Source organism: Macaca thibetana, chromosome 19 (assembly GCF_024542745.1).
Source record: "Macaca thibetana thibetana isolate TM-01 chromosome 19, ASM2454274v1, whole genome shotgun sequence".
Lineage (NCBI taxonomy): Eukaryota > Metazoa > Chordata > Mammalia > Primates > Cercopithecidae > Macaca > Macaca thibetana.
This window is the reverse complement of record NC_065596.1, coordinates 32,470,261-32,492,055: the sequence shown is the minus strand read 5'-3', so window position 1 is coordinate 32,492,055 and position 21,795 is coordinate 32,470,261. Positions and strand designations below refer to the sequence as shown.

The 21,795-nt window shown below is 42.3% G+C and overlaps 2 protein-coding genes across 2 annotated transcripts in view; one reads left to right on the top strand and one right to left on the bottom strand.

The window, feature by feature from the left end:
* PPP2R1A (protein phosphatase 2 scaffold subunit Aalpha) overlaps positions 1-21,795 on the bottom strand; it is a 526,337-nt gene that overhangs the window by 191,562 nt on the left and 312,980 nt on the right. The gene's annotated exons all lie outside the window — the stretch shown is intronic.
* ZNF614 (zinc finger protein 614) lies at positions 6,209-21,514 on the top strand. The gene is made up of 5 exons (XM_050771344.1): positions 6,209-6,635; positions 10,951-11,172; positions 18,780-18,906; positions 19,171-19,266; positions 19,913-21,514. The coding sequence occupies exons 2-5, from the start codon at positions 11,158-11,160 to the stop codon at positions 21,421-21,423; spliced, it is 1,749 nt and encodes a 582-aa protein (XP_050627301.1). The 5' UTR covers positions 6,209-6,635; positions 10,951-11,157; the 3' UTR covers positions 21,424-21,514.

Below are 21,795 nucleotides of genomic sequence, written 5' to 3'. Positions count from 1 at the left end.
TACTAGCAGCATTATCATGGGGAAAGCCTTTGCCCAGAAATAAAACCTTAACAGTTGGCAGATATATTTCACACTGGAGAAAAAGTTTCAAATGGCAGTGAATACAGTAGGATTTCAGTGATAAATTCTGCCTCATCATCATTACTTCATACAGAAATAAAACTGAAATGAAGAGTAACTTTAAAAAGGATCAGGAAATTCATGAAGTAAAAAAGTCTCATGAAAATGATACATATTTGAGGACTTTCACAAATCTAAACTCATGATACACTTGATGTCTATTCTGGGACAGCATACCTTGCATATTATCAATGATTCCATAACTGTAAAGTGGGCTGTTCTTATCATTGATTAAACTTTAATGCCATATATAACAGGTGCTTTCTGTGCCAACCTGATGTAATTATTTATTAGATCTTACATATAGCCCCCAAATTTATTTTTTCAATTTATTGATAAATGTAATTCAGTATATTTGGATGTGTTTATCCAAGTTAGTAGGTACCATTATGTAGTTTACAAAAATGCCTTAAATATTATTTTTCTAAAATTTGTTTTGAAATAATTTTAGATTCACAAGAGATTACAAAATATACGTGTTTCCTCAGTATCCTTTGCTTAGCATCATCAATATTATCTTATATAACCATAATAATCAAAACCAATAAAATGACATTAGTGCAATGCTGTTAAACTACAGCCTTTATTTGGACTTCACTACTTTGTGCGTGCAGTAATTGCTGTTTTATTTATTTTTATGTACAGTTCTAAGAAATTCTGTAAGATGTATAGATTTATGTAAATCCCACCACAATCAGGATGTGGAACTGTTGTGCCAACAGAAAGAAACATCCTCTTGCTACCTCTTTTTTTTTTTCTTTTTTGAGACAGAGTTCTGCTCTTGTTGCCCAGGCTGGAGTGCAATAGCATGATCTTGGCTTGCTGCAACCTCTGCCTCCCAGGTTCAAGCGATTCTCCTGCCTCAGCCTCCCGAGTAGCTGGGATTACAGGCGCTCACCACCACACCTGACTAATTTTTGTATTTTTAGTAGAGACGGGGTTTCACTATGTTGGCCAGGCTGGTCTTGAACTCTTGACCCCAGGTGATCCATCTGCCTCAGCCTCCCAAAGTGCTGGGATTACAGGCATGAGCCACTGCACACGGCCTCCTCTTGCTACCTCTTTATACTCACACTGTCCTCCTAATATGACCCATAGTAACCACTGATCCCATCACTCTAATTTTGTCATTTCAAGAATGCTATTAAAATGGAATTGTAAGGTATGCAACCTTTGAGATAGGGCTTCGTTCACTCAGCAGATTACCCTTAAGATCTATCCAAATTGTTGGGTGTCTAAATAGTTTTAATTTTTGTTACTGAGTTAGTATTCTTTTAGACGGATGCACCAGGGTTGTGTATCCATTAACTGTTGATGGACATTTGGGTTGTTTCCAGTGTTTTGCTGTTATAAGTAAAGATGCTGTGACTATCTGTGTACCCGATATTGTATGAACATAAGTTTTTATATATTTGGGATAGACACTGGGGGCATGACTGCTGGTGAATATGGTAAGTTTGTGTTTAACTTTATGAGAAATGGCCAAACTCTTTCCCAGAGTGGCTGTACTAATTTACATCCCACCACCAATGTGTGAGCATTCCGTTTGTTCCATGCTCTTTCTAGCTCTTGGCATTGCCAGTGTGCTTTAGCTTTCCTATTAGGTATGCGGTGGTATATGATCATGGACTCAACTTACACATCCCTAACAGAAAATGACGTTCAGCATCTCTACATCCACCGAGAACCATATCAAGTAAAATTGTAACTTTTGCTTCCAACCAGCAAACACAATTTCTAAACTTAAAAGAATATTACATTTTATAACATATTTACCCTTTCTGTTGTTTTTTCTGCATTCCTGATGTTATGTTTCCTTTAGTTATTTCCTTTTTATGCAAACTTCCTTAATCATTTCGAGCAGGCCTGGTGGCAAAAAATTATTAGTTTTTCCTAGAAACGGTTCCTGTTTTCTCTATCCAGAGTTACTTCCCTTGATCTAATGAGATTTAATCCAGTTTATAAACGGTGAGTTCTCTTTATAAAAGTAATAGATATTTGCCACATAGTATTGTGGCAGAATTTAATCCCTGACTCCATATTGAGTAATTCACTCCTTTGAAAATAATTTTTGAGCTTCTACACCATGGCAGGCATGTTTTAGACAATGGAGACACATCAGTGAACAAAACAGGCAAAGTGCTGGCTTTGATACGACATACAGTCTGGTGAAGGAGACTGAGTAAGATAAATACAAAACCAAATTCAGATAAGTGCTAGGAAGAAATATAAAGCCTAGCAAGTTCATAGATTGTAATAAGAGTTATTTTAGTAAGAGTTTTCAGGGAAGGCTTTTCTGTGCAGATGTAATTTGAACCAAAGCCTAAGTGTACTGTGGGGAGACAGCCATCATATTTGTAAGTCCATAACACTATAGAATTTTCTAAGTGTTTTCTTTGGGGTGCCTGCCTCGGCATTCTCTGAGAAGCTTGTAAAAGAAGGCAAATTCTTGAGTCACTCCCCGGCTTTCCAAGCTAGAATTTCTGGGGATGGGGTTCAGACTCTACATTTATAAAAAGAGCCTTCTTAAATTTGAACATCTCTGCCCTAAATTGTGGATTCGTGCTCCCATCACCACTCCCACACTGTGTAACAGGATGGATTCAGGGCAGATTATCTACAGCAATGAGTCAGGCAAAAGTGCTCCACCAACCAGGCCCTTGAATTACCTTCCTTATCCCGTGAGTCAGCACAACCTGCCACAGCAAAGTCGTATCAGCCCACTCCTGGAAATGATCAGTGAGTGAAGGGGTGGCCAGCCCCTCCACAACCTGTGGGTGTTTCTCGTCAGGTGGGATGAGAGACTGAGAAAAATAAGACACAGAGACAAAGTATAGAGAAAGAAAAGCGGGCCCAGGGGACCGGTGCTCAGCATACAGAGGACCCACGTCGGCACTGGTCTCTGAGTTCCCTCAGTATTTATTGATCACTATCTATCATCTCAGAAAGGGGGATGTGGCAGGACAACAGGGTAATGGTGGGGAGAGGGTCAGCAGGAAAACGTGAACAAAGGACTCTGTGTCATAAATAAGTTTAAGGAAAGGTGCTATGCCTTCATGTGCACCTAGGCCAGATTTATGTTTGACTTTACACAAACATCTCGGCGCAGTAAAGAGCAGTATTGCCGCCAGCATGTCTCACCTCCAGTCATAAGGCGGTTTTCTCCTATCTCAGTAAGTAGAACATACGATCAGGCTTTACACCGAGACATTCCATTCCCAGGGACGAGCAGGAAACAAATGCCTTCCTCTTATCTTAACTGCAAAGAGGCCTTCCTCTTTCACTCATCCTCCTCAGCACAGACCCTTTTTGGGTGTTGGGATGGGGGATGGTCAGGTCTTTCCCTTCCCACAAGGCCATATCTCAGGCTATCACATGGGGAGTAACCTTGGACAATACCTGGCTTTCCTAGGCAGAGGTCCCTGCGGCCTTCCGCTGTGCACTGTGTCCCTGGGTACTCGAGATTAGAGAACGGCGATGACTTTTACAAGCATACTGCCTGCAAACACATTTTTAACAAAGCACATCCTGTACAGCCCTAAATCCATTGAACCTTGAGTCAACACAGCACCTTTCTGCGAGCACAGAGTTGGGGCTAGGGTTACAGATTAACAGCATTTCAAGGCAGAAGAATTTTTCTTAATACAAATCAAAATGGAATTTCTTATGTCTTCCTCTTTCTACATAGACACAGTAACAGTCTGATCTCTCTTTCCCCCACACTAGAGAATAAGCATTGCATGTTCGTATAATTTCTTGAGTGTTATAACATATTCCATCCAGGATTAAATTTCAGTCCCGTTCATCTGGAATGTTAATCTCTGGTAGGTAAGTTTAGCACCTGGTCCACAGGACTGTGATCAGCCCATGATGGGATCCTCACTTGTGGGGAAAAGAAAGATCAGACTGTTACTGTGTCTATGTAGAAAGAAGTAGACATAAGAGACTCCATTTTGTTCTGTACTAAGAAAAATTCTTCTGCCTTGAGATGCTGTTAGTCTGTAAACCTAGCCCCAACCCTGTGCTCACAGAAAGGTACTGTGTTGACTGAAGGTTTAATGGATGTAGGGCTGTGCAGGTTGTGCTTTGTTAAAAATGTGTTTGCAGGCAGTATGCTTGGTAAAACTCATCGCCATTCTCCAGTCTCAAGTACCCAGGGACACAATGCACTGTGGAAGGCTGCAGGGACCTCTGCCCAAGAAAGCCTGGGTATTGTCCAAGGTTTCTCCTCACTGAGACAGCCTGAGACATGGTCTTGTGGGAAGGGAAAGACTTGACCATCCCTCAGCCTGACACCCGTAAAGGGTCTGTGCTGAGGAGGATTAGTGAAAGAGGAAGGCCTCTTTGCAGTTGAGATAAGAGGAAGGCATCTGTTTCCTGCTCCTCCCTGGGAAGGGAATGTCTCAGTGTAAAACCCGATCGTACATTCTATTTACTGAGATAGGAGAAACCTGCCTTATGGCTGGAGGTGAGACATGCTGGCAGCAATACTGCTCTTTACTGCACTGAGGTGTTTATGTAAAGTCAAACATAAATCTGGCCTACATACATACTGAGGCACAGCACCTTTCCTTAAACTTATTTATGATGCAGAGTCCTTTGCTCACATGTTTTCCTGTTGACCCTCTTCCCACCATTACCCTATAGTCCTGCCACATCCTCCTCACCGAGATGGTAGAGATAATGATCAATAAATACTGAGGGAACTCAGAGAACAGTGTCCGTGTGGGTCCTCCGGTGCGGGTCCTCCGTATGCTGAGCGCCGGTTCCCTGGGCCCACTTTTCTTCCTCTATACTTTGTCTCTGTGTCTTATTTCTTTTCTCAGTCTCCACCTTGCAAGAAATACCCACAGGTGTGGAGGGGCAGGCCCCCTTCACTCTAGAAATTACAAAACATAAGTACAATGAAGAAATTTTAAGTCACCATAATTGTATGGAAGAGTCAAATATTGTTAGTATATTCTCCAGAATTTTTCAAATGCATGAGTATACTTTCTGAAAGAAAACAGCCTATTTTGCATTTATCATGCCATGAACTTATACATCATCATACCTAATTTTTTTCTAAGATCAACATCTGTTTTATAATATAGATATTCATGATTATGATACGAAGATATTAAAATTAAGAAGTACAAATTGGGAATATTTTCCAAGCAAAAACATGGCATTCTCTACCTATAAACACAAACAATATTAATTCAAACTAAATGTCTTGTTTAACCAATCACAATTTTCCAAAAGATGTTTATGATTTCTTCCAATTACAAGACCATAAAATATATACTATCCTGCAGATCATTTTTTGTCCTGTGACGAATACAGTTATCCTTCCTTTTTTTATAAAACAATTGTAGTATATTCTCTTAAATTGATATATACTCTTACAGTTGAGCAGATGTTCCATAATTTACCAAAGTATTCATCTCTCATTGTAATTCCCTTTTTTTTGTAAATTACAAAGTTGTGGTTAATATTAAGATAGCTTTTCACCAAATAACTTTTAGAATTGCTGTCAAAGAAAACGAAAAAATTAAATTGGCTCTAGGTTGCCTTCCAACAAGGCAATATTTACTTAAATCTTCTACAGTTACAACGCCAACATCTGCAAAAATAGAACTAACATTTCTTAAGTGTTACTTTTAAAACAATCTGGAAACATGGCAAAGTAGGATGATCGCATTCTAATAATTTCATATTCTGAAGTGCCCCACTGTCATCTTCCTTTACTTCTGGAAGGAAACATGTAGATACTAACACAGTTGCACCTTCACCTCTTCTTCCCCTTCCCCACTGTTTTATAGCAAGCCCCATGTGGGTATTAGCACTTAATGGAGCATCACTCCTATTCTCGGCTTCGTCCATCTAGTCAGCGTCTAATCTAACCTACAAAAGCCTTACCCAGTCCACAACCCCCGTCCTATCCCCAAATCTAACACTTTCAGTGACCACTGGTTTTGGCAATTCTGTGACCGCTTCCTGGCCAGCACCGTGGTTTCTTCAAACCTTGTTTATTTTTCCAATTGTCCTGGATCTAAGCATTTTCTCTGCCGTATGGCTGCTGCCTTCCTCTAAGATGGCCGTGCCCATGGTGCTCCAGCTAAGGCTCCACTCTCAGCTATAACGGGCACAGAGGGTGCCGCCATCTTTTTCTCCCCAGTCGGCTGAATAGAATGCCACTGCGCCGTGCTGGCCTTGGCTGGGCACCCGACTCTTGAGTGTCCCTCGCAACGAATTGAGAAAGGCACTGGGGTGGCCAAGAGTGATTTCCACAGCCATTATGGCCGCTTCTGTCAGAAACGCTGCCACGGGCGCAGCCCTGTGACCTCATAGAGCGGCGCCCGCAGTCTGAACTCGCGATGCCAGGCAGGCTCCATGGTTCTCGCCTCACTTCATCGTCGTCACCGCTCAGCGTCCGGGAAGCCGCGCAGGAGCGTGTGTGAATTGGAAGCGGTTTCGGACGTGGATGCGGCGTTTTGTCGCTGCTAGTGGTGTCTGGAGAGGTTCGGGCTCGGGTGAGTCGTGTTCTGGACATGGACTCGGGGCTGTAGGTCTGTGTACCCGATGGTGCCCGGAGCATCCAGGTTGGGGCTGTATTTGAACGCAGTCGCTGAGGAAGCGGGGCGTTAATGACTGGGCCTTTGGCTGTAGGGGTGAAGAGTCTGAGGAAATCAGCTTCGAGTCCGACGCTGTCTGGGTTTGAGGTCCTTGTGAGTCACTTGGTTTGTGGGGCTCAGTGATTGGGAACTGGAGTGAGAAGTTTGTACCTGTGAACGCGGGGGCCTGGTTCAGGGTCACAATTTAATGTGGAGCTCAGCCTTAGAGATGTCTGGGTTGGGGAGATGTCCTCTCGGTTTCCTAGATGTTTGGGGTTTCATATTGGATTTAATATGGGGCTGAGTCACGGAGAAGCCTGGTAGGGACTGTCAGTGTGTGAGGAGGTCCAGAGCCCTTTGATAATCGGTTGAAACCTTGAATGCGGGGACAGACTTGAAGGCTTCATTTTCCCCTGCTCAAATCGACTTCCCTCCATCCAGTTCAAGTCCGTCCCCGCAGTCCTTACCAAAAACTTTTTTTTTTTTTTTTTTTTTTTTTTGAGACGGAGTCTCGCTTTGTCGCCCAGGCTGGAGTGCAGTGGCCGGATCTCAGCTCACTGCAAGCTCCGCCTCCCGGGTTTACGCCATTCTCCTGCCTCAGCCTCCCGAGTAGCTGGGACTACAGGCGCCCACCACCTCGCCCGGCTAGTTTTTTGTATTTTTAGTAGAGACGGGGTTTCACCATATTAGCCAGGATGGTCTCGATCTCCTGACCTCGTGATCCGCCCGTCTCGGCCTCCCAAAGTGCTGGGATTACAGGCTTGAGCCACCGCCCCCGGCCACCAAAAACTTTTTTGTCTTCCCACATTGCCACTCTTCTCATATGGAGACAGATCTGTGACGTAAAATTCATGACGTCACTTCGTAAGCTGTTTAAGTTTTGTAGAGCCAGCAGTGATAATGTTATATTCCTGATTGTCACTGCTGCTGTGCACTTATCTTAAATAAAGGACCCTGATATTTCTACTTCCTTTATTTGGTGCCTCGGAGCCTTTTACACCCTGGGGCAATAAAACAAGGTTCTAAATGTGTGAAAGCTCTGCCTTTTTTTTTTTTTTAATTTTTTTTTTTTTTGAGACAAGTCTCGCTCTGTCGCCCAGGCTGGTGTGCAGTGGCGCGATCTCGGCTCACTGCAAGCTCCGCCTCCCGGGTTCACGCCATTCTCCTGCCTCAGCCTCCCGAGTAGCTGGGACTACAGGCACCCGCCACCACGCCTAATTTTTTTTTTTTTTTTTTGGTATTTTTAGTAGAGACGGGGTTTCGGGGTTTCAGCGTGTTAGCCAGGATGGTCTGCATCTCCCAACCTCGTGATCTGCCCGCCTTGGCCTCCCGAAGTGCTGAGATTACAGGCCTGAGCCACCGCGCTCAGCCGAAAGCTATGTCTTTCTTTAGACACAAGGTAACTTGTGTCTTTTTTTCTTGATCAGTCTAGTTAATAAGTATCAATTTTATTGATCTTTTCAGTCACTTTTCATATTCTTTGTTGGACACTTTTCAAAAAAAAATTTTTTTTTTTTTTCACTGATTTCCACTTTCCTGTTTATTTTTTCAGTCAAATTGTTTTGTGTTTTAATTGCTCCTCGTTTTCTAGTTTCTCAGTTTGGACAATGAGTAATCATTTGAGGGTGTTTTCTGATACAGGTTTTCTTTCTTTTCTGATTTAAAGTTATTTTTTTAAAACAACTCCTTTAGGGACAGCTAATTAATGTTTATGTTGTGTTTCTGTTTCCAATCAGTTCAAAATATGTCCAATTTCCCATGTGATTTTCTTTTTCCCCTCTCTTTTTTTTTTTTTTTTTTTTTTTTGAGACAGGGTCTTGCTCTTGCCCTTGCTGGAGTGCAATGGCGCCGTCTCTGCTCCCACCTCCAGGGTTCAAGTGATTCTTCCATCTCGGCCTCCTGAATAGCTGGGATTACAGGCACGCGCCACCGTGCCTGGCTAATTTTTTGTATTTTTAGTAGACTTGGGGTTTCACCATGTTGACCAGTCTGGTCTGGGACTCCTGGCCTCAAGTGTTCCACCTATCTCAGCCTCCCAAAGTGCTGGGGTTACAGGCGTGAGCCACCGTGCCTGGCTCATGATTTTCTGTTTAACCATGGTTATTCAGATCTGTGCTATTTTATTTCCAAATATTTGGATATCTTCTAAATTTCATTCTGACATTGATTTCTAATTAAATTGTTGTGGTTGGAAAATATATTTAGAATATATTGACACTTGTTTTATATTCCAGCACATGGTCTTATCCTGGAGAATACAACATGTACTCTTGAAAAAAAAGTTTATTTTACTGCTGTTGAGTGTAGTGTTAAATGTTAGTTAAGTATAGTTGGTTGATTATGTTGTTCAAGTTTTCAGTATCCTTGCCGAGTTTCTATTTGTTTTCTTTATTATTGCAAGTACGGTAATGCAGTCTTCAGTTATTATTGTTGAATTGTCTAATCCTCTCTCATTCTGTTTTGCTTCATATGTTTTTAAATTATCATATCCTTATATATACACCCTTATATTATTATTGCCAGCCATTGTAACCATTGTTGCCGCTCACCTAGGCCTTGGTGTCTGAAGGGGTGGCCTGCTCCTCCACACCTGTGGGCGTTTCTCGTCAGGTGGGACGAGAGACTGAGAAAAGAAAGAGACACAGAGACAAAGTATAGAGAAAGAAAAGTGGGCCCGGGGGACCCGCGCTCAGCATATGGAGGAACCGCACTGCACCGGCAGTGGTCTCTGAGTTCCCTCAGTATTTATTGATGATTATCTCTACCATCTTGGAGAGGGGCAAGTGGCACGACAATAGGGTAATGGTGGGGAGAGGGTCAGCAGGAAAACATGTGAACAAATGTCTCTGTGTCATAAACAAGGTTAAGAAAAGGTGCTATACTTTGATGTGCACATACATAAAACAGCAGCATTGCCACTAGCTCGGCTCACCTCCAGCCCTAAGGCGGTTTTCTCCTATTTTAGTAAATAGAACATAACAATCGGGTTTTACACCGAGACATTCCATTGCAGAGGGACGTGCAGGAGACAGATGCCTTCCTCTTATCTCAACTGCAAAGAGGACTTCCTCTTTCACTAATCCTCCTCAGCACAGTTCCTTTATGGGTGTCAGGATGGGGGATGGTCAGGTCTTTCCCTTCCCATGAGGCCACATCTCAGGCTATCTCAGTGGGGAGAAACCTTGGACAATACCTGGCTTTCCTAGGCAGAGGTCCCTGCGGCCTTCCACAGTGCACTGTGTCCCTGGGTACTTGAGATTAGAGAATGGAGATGACTTTTACCAAGCATACTGCCTTCAAGCACTTTTTTAACAAAGCACAACCTGCATAGCCCTAAATCCATTAAACCTTGAGTCAACACAGCACATATCTCTGTGAGCACAGGGTTGGGGCTAGGGTTACAGATTAACAGCATCTCAAGGCAGAAGAATTTTTCTTAGTACAGAACGAAATGGAGTCTCTTATGTCTACTTCTTTCTACACAGACACAGTAACAGTCTGATCTCGCTTTCTTTTCCCTACAGGTGTCCAGAATTTTTATTGGGTATCAGTTAACATACACACAATTGACTGCCTATGTGGCTGACTTCAATCTCCAGCTCCTCCATATATCAAACTAATACCACGTGGTCCAAGGCCTCCCATAGTAAATCACATTATTAGGATAGATAATTTCGCATGACTCAAATTGCCCTGATAACCAAAGACAGTTTTATCAAGCAGCATATTCCAAAGTCTTAGAGTTTGCCTCATAGAAACTGTGGGCAAAGGACAAACCTCTCTTGGGTAAAGTTAATCCTTTAGCGCATAATGTGAAAATGAGACAGTTCTTACGATTTGCTTAGTACATTGGTCTTGACATGAGGTATGTATACCCATAGAGCTTATAGAGACTTTTGAACCAGTACATGGACACACATGCTTTTTAAAGACATTCTTGGAGCCTTCCATGTGTTCTCTTTCCTAAAATTGATCTGTCTGGGAATTCACCTGCCTCTAAGGCATTGTACTGTGCCAGTTCTGCTTGCCCACCTTCTCTACAATAGTCATGCCACTTCTGCTTCACAAAAGAAAGGCATAGCTTTCACACATTTAGAACCATGAAAACCTCTGAGGCACCAAATAAAGAAACTGTTAGGAATATTAGGGTCTTTTATTTAAGGTAAGTGCAGAGCAGCAGTGACGACGACCGGACCCAGGGTGAATGTACACTTACAGCCATTTTGTTTATCAGTCCTTAGGTCCTGGCTCCCAGAAGCAAGATAACTCAAGTGAAGCAATGAAGGAAGAAGAGGGAGGTTGCTGGCCTTGGATATCATAATTTCCGGGGACAACTTTAAGTGGACACTAATATTTCTGACTAGGAAAACTTCATGGCAAATGCAGAAGAGACAAAGACGTATAGTCCATGTTTTCCACTATTTTCTGAGCACAGAAGAAAATGATCAAGACCCAGGTGATTTTTGGTTTGTTATATTTTCCCTTTGATTTTTTGATAGATTTATGGTGGCCTGAAAATGTCAGTTGAATTTAAGGAAGTATATACTGGAATAATTTTGTTCTAGGGAGAAATTAACTTAGATTGCTTTTGGGAGTAGAGGTGGGGGTTCATTCTGCCTTAAGAAGTAGATTCTGGGCCGGGCGCGGTGGCTCACGCCTGTAATCCCAGCACTTTGGGAGGCCGAGGTGGGCGGATCACGAGGTCAGGAGATCGAGACCATCCTGGCTAACACGGTGAAACCCCGTCTCTACTAAAAATACAAAAAACTAGCCGGGCGTGGTGGCAGCGCCTGTAGTCCCAGCTACTCGGGAGGCTGAGGCAGGAGAATGGCGTGAACCCGGGAGGCGGAGCTTGCAGTGAGCTGAGATCGCGCCACTGCACTCCAGCCTGGGCGACAGAGCAAGACTCCGTCTCAAAAAAAAAAAAAAAAAAAAAAAAAGAAGTAGATTCTGGATTGCCTGAGCTCAGGAGTTCAAGACCAGCCTGGGCAACATGGTAAAACCCCGTCTCTACAAAAAATACAAAAATTAGCTGGGTGTGATGGTGCACACCTGTAGTCCCAGCTACTCGGGAGGCTGAGGTGGGAGAATTGCTAGAGCTGAGGAGGATGAGGCTACAGTGAGCCATGTTTGTACCACTGCACTCCAACCTGGGTGACAAAGTAAGACCCTGTCTCAAAAAGAAGGAAAAAAAAGTAGACTCAATATGAAAGAATGCATGCTTTCTTGGTAGTTCAACTTTTGACCATTACAATGATACATGAATCACCTCTTAAGAAGGAACTATGGGTGTCATTTTAATGTACATACTCCAGACCATTTTTGGTATATTGGCATTTTTTGCATGCTGATGCCTGCCAACCAACTTTTTTTTTTTAATTAATTAAATAATTTATTTATTTTGAGATGGAGTCTTGCTCTGTTGCCCAGGCTGGAGTGCAGTGGCGTAGTCTTGGTTCACTGCAAGCTCCGCCCAGGTTCACACAATTCTCCTGCCTCAGCTTCCCAAGTAGTTGGAACTACGGGCGCCCGCCACCACGCCTGGCTAATTTTTTGTATTTTTAGTAGAGATGGAGTTTCACTGTGTTAGCCAGGATGGTCTTGATCTCCTGACCTCATGATCTGCCCGCCTTGGCCTCCCAAAGTGCTGGGATTACAGGCATAAGCCACTGTGCCCACCTTTTTTTTTTTTTTTTTAGGCATGTTATTATAAACCACATGACTATGAACAAGGTTTTACATGGTCGTGTTAGTGGCTTTTTTTATGAAATTATATCAGTATTACTTGAGGATAATTTTGTGAAATTATATCAGTATTTACAGATAAATCAATTATAGGATGTAGTCATTTTTTATTTTAATGCATACTTTCAGTTGCTGTCAAAATGTACATTCCACTTTATGGTTAGCGTGGCATATGGTCAAAAGTGTTGACTCTGGAGCCAGTTGCCAGCTGTGTGACCTCGCATACTTCATTTAGCATATGTACCCAGTTTTCTCATCTGTAAGAGGGATAATGATATGGCACCTATGTAGTAAGTTAGGACATAAAATGAGTTAATCTATATAAAGCATTTAGAAGAGTATCTATGTGCAGGAACAACAGTTTTACTCTCTATCCTCAGACAGTGTTTCTGACACCAGATATGTGGGGTTTTTCCCACACATCAATTCAATTCTCCATGCCTATTAGATATTCTAAAATTTACTCAATTCTGACACTAATTGCCTGGACTTAGGACAGACCCCACAGGTTGAGGGCTCAGTCCCACAAGCCTGCCCCCCTGAAAAGTGCTGGGTCCCCAGGTTACTCACAACTTCTATTCGACTTGGCTACCAATTGGATGTCCTCACAACCCCCTTCTCAGATCTATTCATCTGCCAGAAGGCTCAAAAAATGCAGGAAGACAGTTTATTTACTAGATTACTGGCTTATTATGAAAGGGTACAACTCAGGAACAGCCAGTTGGAAAAGATGCATAGGTCCAGATAATGGGGAAGGGCCACAGAGCTTCCATGCCCTCTCTGGGTGTTCTACCCTCCCATGACTGCCATATGTTCAGCAGCCTGGAAGCTCTCAACCTCAACCTTTTATTGTTATGGTGGATTCATTACATAGGCATAATTTATTAATTCATTAACTATTGGTGGTAAGCTCAATTTCCATCACCTCTCCCTTCCACAGAGGTCAGGGGTTGGTTGGAGAGGTGGGACTGAAAGTTCCAACTGTCTATCACAAGGTTGGTTCACCTGGCAACCAGCTCCCTTCCTGAGGCCATGGAAGAGCCCCAGGCACCAGTAATCTCAATAGCATATATAAAAGACACTTCAGCAATTCTAAAGATTTCGAGGGCAGAGACCAAATGTATATTTATTTTTCACAGTCTGGTATATAGAAAGTGACATGGATAAGAAGTATATTTGGTCATTGTTCCCAGTTCATGGCACAGTATGCTTAAAACCCTTGGAATTTCTTCCTGAGGAATAGGTGTGTCTTTTGTTATTCATAAGGAGCCCCTGTGATACACCTGAGTTTCTGCTCATAAGGTGACTAATTATGAGACCGCTAGATAGTGTCAGGATGAGACTGGTCCCCAGAAAGACTAAGCAATTAGAGGATTGGAACTGAAAGGAAGAATGGACTGGAGAGTAAGTTCTATAAAAACTCTTGAACAGGCCGGGCTTGGTGGCTTGCGCCTGTAATCCTGGGCGGATCATGAGGTCAAGAGATCGAGACCATCCTGGCCAACAACCCTGTCGCTACTAAAAATACAAAAATTAGCTGGGCGTGGTGGCATACGCCTGTAGTCACAGCTACTCGGGAGGCTGAGAATCCCTTGAACCCGGGAGGTGGAGGTTGCAGTGAGCTGAGATCGCGCCACTGCACTCCAGCCTGGGTGACAGAGTCAGACTCCGTCTCAAAAAAAAAGAAAGAGTTTTATTTGTTATAACTATTTTTTTGAGACAGAGTTTTGCTCTGTCGCCCAGGCTGCGAGTTTTTTTTTTTTTTTTTTAAATAGACCGCGTCTGACTCTGTCACCCAGGCTGGAGTGCAGTGGCGCGATCTCGGCTCACTGCAAGCTCCGCCCCTGGGTTCGCGCCATTCTCCTGCCTCAACCTCCCGAGTAGCTGGGACTATAGATACCCGCCACCACGCCCAGCTAATTTTTTGAACTCTTGAACAAGCTTCAGGTTGGTGAACATATCAGGGTGCTGGGAGGATGCCACACCCAGAGGGGAATGGAAGCTTGGATGCCCTCTTCTATATCTCGCCCTATGCATTTCTTCAATCTGGCTGTTCCTGAGTTATATCCTTTATTATTAACTAGGTACCATAAGTAAAGTGTTTCTTGACTTCTATGAGCTGTTCTAGTAAATTATCAGACCTGAGGAGGGGTTTGTGGGAGCCCCAAATTTATAGCCAGTTAGTCAGAAACTGGTAGCCCAGGACTGGTGACTGGCATCTTAAGAGGAGGCAGTTTATTTATTTATTTATTTATTTATTTTTAAATATATATTCTCCAATTTAAAACTTTTAATTGAAAAGTAAACTTTAATGTCAAATGCAAACTTGGGGAGGGCAGAAAAAACACACAGGCTGTCACTTCACACTTGGAGGGTCGCACAGCAGGCAGACAAAGGCGCTCCTCACTTCCCAGGCAGTGCAGGGGGCCAGGCAGAGTCGCTCCTCACTTCCCAGAAGGTGGTGGTGGCGGCGGTGGTGGGGGCATGGGGCGGCTGGGCAGAGGCGCTCCTCACTTCCCAGACAGTGGGGCAGCCGGGCAGAGGAGCTTAAGAGGGGGCAGTCTTGTGGGATTGAACCCTTAAATCTGTGGATTCTGACATAGATAGTGTCAGAATTGAATTGAATTGTTGGACATCTAGTTGATGTTTAGATAATTGGAGAATTGGTTGTTAGTGTTGGAAAACACTGCACAAAAAGAACATTCAGTGCTGCAAATCTTGCCAACACTTACTATGTTATCAAATTGTGTATTTTCCATGATCTAGATGATCCAGTATTATTTTGCCTTGTTTCACCAGTGAGGTTCAGATCCTTCTCATCTCTTTGTTGTTTCTTTGGATTATTTATTCTGTGATAAAGTGTCTTTAGTCTTTGCTCATTTAATTTTTTTGTGGTCTTACTGATTTATAATTGTTTATCTTGACTGGATATTGATTCTTTTATATGTTGCAAATATTTTTCTAGAGTCTTACTTCTTTTTTAGCTTGTTCAAAATATTTTTTCCCATGCAGGAGCCATTTTTTTTTTAAAGCTTTTTACTTATATCATCAACATGTTTTTATTCCTTTTTTTTTTCTCTATTTGAGACAGGGACTCGCTCTCTTCCCCAGGATGGAGTGCAGCAGCACAATCATGGCTCACTGCAGCCTCAACCTCCTGGGTTCAAGTACTATCTGCCTGCCTTAGCCTCCTGAATAGCTGGGACCACAGGCATCCACTACCACACCCAGCTAATTTTTTGTTCTTTGTTGAGAGTAGAGACAGGGTCTCACTATGTTGCCCAGGTTGGTCTCAAACTCCTGGGCTCAAACTGTCCTCTGGAATTACTGGGATTACAGATATGTGCCCGACTTCTGGCCTCATAAGTTCTTCTTAAGTTTATATCTTATATTCATTGCCTGTTAGTAGCTAACAAATTACTCCAAAATGTAGTGACTTGAAACAACACTTAAAAAAAAAAAACTCACACTTTTTTGTGGCTCAGGAATAAAAGCAAGGCTTAGCTGGCTACTTTGGTTCACAGTCTCTCATGCAGTTATAATCAAGGTGTTGGCTGGGTTGGAATCTGATCTGAAGGCTAAAATGGGAAAAGATGCGCTTCTAAGCTCACTTATGTGGTTGTTGGGAGGATTCATTTCCAGAATGAGAAATGAGGCAGTTTTGTTGGGGTCCTCAGTTTCTACCTGTCTGTTTGTCTAAGCCCACCTTTAGTTTTTTGCCACATGCACCTCTCCTATGTGCCAAATTGTTTAATCAAAGCTAGAAAATGACAGCTTCTGCTAGCAAGATGCAAGTCATAAAGAGTGTAATCTTAAAGTGGCATCTCATCACTTTTGCTGTATTCTTTTCTTTAGAAACAAGCTTTTAGGCCATTTGATACTCAGGAGGATGGTACTGCACAAGGGCAGGAATCACCTAGAGTGTAATAAAGAATTTGGCTAGCCTTTGTTTTCGTTCCTGGGAGGTAACCTCTAAACCCTTGTAATTACCCAAGTTAGTGTCTGTGTCATTCATAGTGGGCCACTCATATTTAATAGTTTATATGTACAGTGGTGACTCATAGTGGGTCCCTAGATAATTTATGGCAGTGACATGACTCTGGATAGGGGCTGCCCATGCCAAAAAGAGCACTATGTGATTAGAGAGTTGTGGCTTTGAGCCATGTAATACCAGTCAGGAAGGGGAGGGAACTGGAGATGGAACTCAGCTACATGGGCAATGCTTCAATAAACTGTGCCTACATAATGAAGTCTCAATAAAATCTCTGGACATCAAAGTTTGGGTGCGCCTCACTGGTTGGCAAGTACTCTTGAATATTGTTACATGATGTAGTCAGGAAGATGTAATGCCACCCAGGACTCCATGAGGAGAGGACAGTCAGCAGCTTTATGTTTGGAACCTTCCCAGACCTCACCCTGTGCATATTTTCCTTTAGCTGATTCTGATTTGTGTCATTTTGCAATAGTAAAGTGCTAATTGTAAACATAGCACTTTCTTGGGTTCTCTGAGTTGTTCTATCAAATTATTAAACCTGAGAGAGTCATGGTAGCTCCACACATTTGTAGCCAGCTCATTGGAGTTGAGGGTGGTCTGTGTAGCCTTAAGCTTGCAGCTTGTGTCTGAAGTGAGGGCAGTCTTGTGGAGGATTGTGCTTTTAACCTGGGAAGTTTGGCCTAACCCAGGTAATTGATGTCAGAAGTCACTGCAGCTAGAGAATGAGATTATCAGAGGCCACCTTAAGAGTTGGCCTGCAAGATTTCCACTCAGTAATAAATTCTTTTGGACAGTGGAGTGAGGTAGAAATTTAACTTTATACTTACCCAGTCAATAGACATCTCACATAAAGATTTTGGAATGAGATAAGCTGACCAGGCTTGAGCAGTTGTGCTCTCTCATGAGTCTACTTTCTTGACTATGCAGTATCCCACACAGTAATATAGGATAGATTCTCTTATCAGTATTTCCTTGGATCTTAGTTACCTCTACTTTACACTTTGTAGTTCTCTGAAAAGTTATTGTGAAGCAGGAGAATGACAGTTGAGTTGACAAAGAGGTCCTTGATATCACAGTTGTAAGACAGCAAGTCATCTGCTAGCCATGTGTTTTAATCCTAAATGGCCGTCCAAAATTGGCTTTTTTTGTTGCAAGAATCAGGACTTTGAAGATTGTATTCCATACATTTCTGGATTCTATTATTGAAATGTCAGCCATCAGTATATTTTGTTATTTCTTTGTAGGTAATCTGTCTTTTGTCTCTTGATGATTCTATAGTTTTCCCTTTGCATTTGATGTATGGTGGTTTCAGTCTGATGTGTCACACCAGTTGTGACTTCCTGCTCTGAACTTGTTGGGATTTCTGAATTTGAGATTTGAGGTATTTAGTCCTGAAATATTTTAGGTTTTAGATATTTATTAATAGATATTGCTTCTCTATTACACTATTTCCCCTTTTAGAAACCGTAAGTGGGCATACATTGGGTCTTGCAACTCTGTATTTCATATTTATTAACTTCTTTGTTATGATTTATCTCTTTTTCTCTGTACTGCATTTTCTGCCATTTCCACAGTTATATATTCCAATTCACCAATAATCTTCAGAGTATCTAATATGCTGTTAATCTGTCAATTATTACACATATGTACATATGTTTTTCTGTTAGAAGTTTTTTTTTGCTGGGCACAGTGGCGCACACCTGTAATCCCAGCACTTTGGAAGGACAAGGCAGGAGGATCACTTGAGGCCAGGACTTCAAGACCAGCCTGGTCAACATAACAAGACCCTGTCTACAAAAATTGGTAGTAGCATCCACCTGTAGTCCTAATTGCTTGAGAGGCTGAGGTCGGAAGGTCGCTTGAGCCTAGGAGTTCAAGGTTTCATTGAGCTATTACCGTGACACTGCACTGCATTTGGGGCTACAGAGCAAGACCCTGTCTCTTTAAAAATTAAAAAATAAAATCTAATCAACTTTAAGGGCCTTTTGTGCTTTATAGTTATATAGTTTCCTCTTTTCTCTTACATTTATTTAAAAGCACTATTTTTTGAATTCAAGATGTGGAGTCTGTTCATGACAGATCGTTATATTGGCCGTGAAGTCATTAGTAATGTAGGGATGTTTTATTTGTCCTGATGTCATTTGCCTATGTTTAATATTTAGAAATAGGTGCTAATATGTATAGATAGAGGATTTTGCTCCTACCAAAGTATATTTGAGAAAGGAATATAGATGCAGGCTGTATTGTGAAATTAAAAAAATATATATCCTTATATATTAACAATAGGAGTTTATATCATATTAAATAGGACTTTGTAATTACAGGAATCACTGACCCTGGAGGACGTGGCTGTGGAATTCAGCTGGGAGGAGTGGCAGCTCCTGGACACTGCTCAGAAGAACCTGTACCGGGATGTGATGGTGGAGAACTATAACCACCTAGTATCACTGGGTAAGAATAGTTCCCCTGTGTCACCTAGAGGTGCCTACAATGCCCAGACACTGTCCTATGCTCACCTAATCAAAGCTTTACAGTCACTGTGGTGTTTGGAAGAGTTACATTTTCAGTCCCCTCTCTGACCCCAAAGTGGTATAATCTCTTCTAAGAGAGAATGCTTACTTTGAAATTGTTTTCTTTATCTCATGTATTATTTTCCCATCTTGACATATTGGACTCCAGTTCAGTATGTTTGTGTTTGTCTTTCCTCATGAACAGGGTATCAAACTAGCAAACCAGATGTACTCTCCAAGTTGGCGCATGGACAAGAACCATGGATAACAGTTGCTAAAATCCAGAATAAAAATTGTCCAGGTAAGTGAGAACCAGCAAGGACAGTGGCTATAGGAGTCTTACTGTAGTCATTAAGGAAAGGTGTCACAGATGTGAAGTATCTGAGGCTACCTAAGCAACTCCACCATATATTCATCTCCCCATCTGATAACTTTTTTAATGTTGTTATGGCTTTAAAGACTTTTTGTGTTTTCTTGGATCTGATTCTTACTTATTTCAGCTTATATCTTCATAATTTCCTTTTATACTGGGATCATGGAGTTGACAATAAAGAGCCAGCCCCCAGCAAATCATCTCATAAGCTTTTTTTTTTTTTTTTTTTTTTTTTTGAGACTGAGTCTCGCTCTGTCCCCCCACCGGCTGGAGTGCAATGGGGCAATCTCGGCTCGCTGCAACCTCGGCCTCATGGGATCAAGCGATTCTCTTGCCTCAGCTTCCTGAGTAGCTGGGAGTAGCTGCCACCATGCCCAGCTAATTTTGTATTTTTAGTAGAGATGGGGTTTCACCACATTGGTCAGGCTGGTCTCAAACTCCTAACCTCGTGATCCGCCTGCCTCAGCCTCCCAAAGTGCTGGGATTGCAGGCATGAGCCACCATGCCCGGCCTCATAAGCATTTTTATCTCATACAATTCTCATGGAAGAATTTGTTACTCTGTTCTTTCTTAGGAATCGGGAAGGTTGACAGTCTTCTGCAAGAGCACTCTCTAAACCAAAGACTTCTGAAGAGTGTGCAGCAATGCAATGGACAGAATACACTTAGAAATACTGTACATCTCAGCAAGACACATTTTCCTATAGTGCAAAATCATGATACATTTGACTTGTACAGAAAAAATTTGAAATCAAGTTTAAGTTTAATAAACCAGAAGAGAAGACATGGAATAAATAACCCTGTTGAGTTTATTGGAGGTGAGAAAACGCTTAAGCACGAATGTATGCATGCTAAAACTAGATTTTCTGAAAATGCAAAATGCATCCATACTAAATTCCAAGTCTTTAAGCATCAGAGGACTCAGAAAATTGAGAAACCCCATGCATGTACTGAATGTGAGCAAACCTTCCTTAGGAAGTCTCAGCTCATTTACCATGAGAACATTCATATACCAGAAAATCCTGGAAGTGGTCAATGTGAGAAATTATCCAGAAGTGTCCTGTTCACTAAGCATCTGAAAACTAATACAAGAGACAAAATCTGTATACCCAATGAATATAGAAAAGGCTCTACTGTGAAGAGTAGTCTCATTGCACATCAACAAACCCATACAGAAGAGAAATCCTATATGTGCAGTGAGTGTGGAAAGGGCTTTACAATGAAGCGCTATCTAATTGCTCATCAGCGAACTCATAGTGGAGAGAAACCTTATGTGTGCAATGAATGTGGAAAAGGTTTCACTGTGAAGAGCAATCTCATTGTACATCAGCGAACTCATACAGGGGAGAAACCCTATATATGCAGTGAATGTGGAAAAGGCTTCACCATGAAACGCTATCTTGTTGTACATCAGCGAACTCATACTGGAGAGAAACCCTATATATGCAGTGAATGTGGAAAAGGCTTTACCGTGAAGAGCAATCTCATTGTACATCAGCGCTCCCATACAGGAGAAAAATCTTACATATGCAGCGAATGTGGAAAAGGCTTCACTGTCAAACGCACTCTCATTATACATCAGCGAACTCATACAGGAGAGAAATCTTACATATGCAATGAATGTGGTAAAGGCTTCACCACAAAGCGCACTCTTATTATACATCAGCGAACTCATACAGGAGAAAAACCCTATGAATGCAATGAATGTGGTAAAGCCTTCAGCCAGAAAATATGCCTCATACAACATGAGAGATGTCATACAGGAAAGACTCCCTTTGTATGTACTGAGTGTGGAAAATCCTATTCACACAAATATGGTCTCATTACCCATCAGAGAATTCACACAGGAGAGAAACCTTATGAGTGCAATGAATGTGGAAAAGCTTTCACCACAAAGTCAGTACTCAATGTACATCAAAGAACGCATACAGGAGAGAGGCCGTATGGATGCAGTGATTGTGAGAAAGCCTTCTCCCACTTATCAAACCTTGTCAAACATAAGAAAATGCACACAAGAGAAATGGGTAGAATCAGTCAAGTTGAAAACTCCTGTAATGAAGAGTCACAGCTCCTTCCTTACAAGTGAACTCATACAGAATGAAAACCCTACTAGTGCAGTGAGGCCAGGCACGGTGGCCCACGCCTGTAATCCCAGCACTTTGGGAGGCCGAGGCAGGTGGATCACGAGGTCAGGAGATCAAGACCATCCTGGCTAACACAGTGAAACCCCATCTCCACTAAAAATACAAAAAATTAGCCAGGCATGGTGGCGGGTGCCTGTAGTCCTAGCTACTAGGGAGGCTGAGGCAGGAGAATGGTGTGAACCCAGGAGGCAGAGCTTGCAGTGAGCCGAGACCACGCCACTGTACTCCAGCCTGGGTGACAGAGCGAAACTCAGTCTCAAAAAAAACCAAAAACCCTACTAGTGCAGTGACTATGGAAATGCCTTTTGTGGCAA

What these genes read in the sequence shown, in the direction of transcription:
- ZNF614 (XM_050771344.1), top strand. An exon ending in TAACCACCTAGTATCACTGG is followed by an intron (nt 18,907 to 19,170) that starts GTAAGAATAGTT and finishes CCTCATGAACAG; the next exon opens with GGTATCAAACTAGCAAACCA. An exon ending in CCAGAATAAAAATTGTCCAG is followed by an intron (nt 19,267 to 19,912) that starts GTAAGTGAGAAC and finishes GTTCTTTCTTAG; the next exon opens with GAATCGGGAAGGTTGACAGT.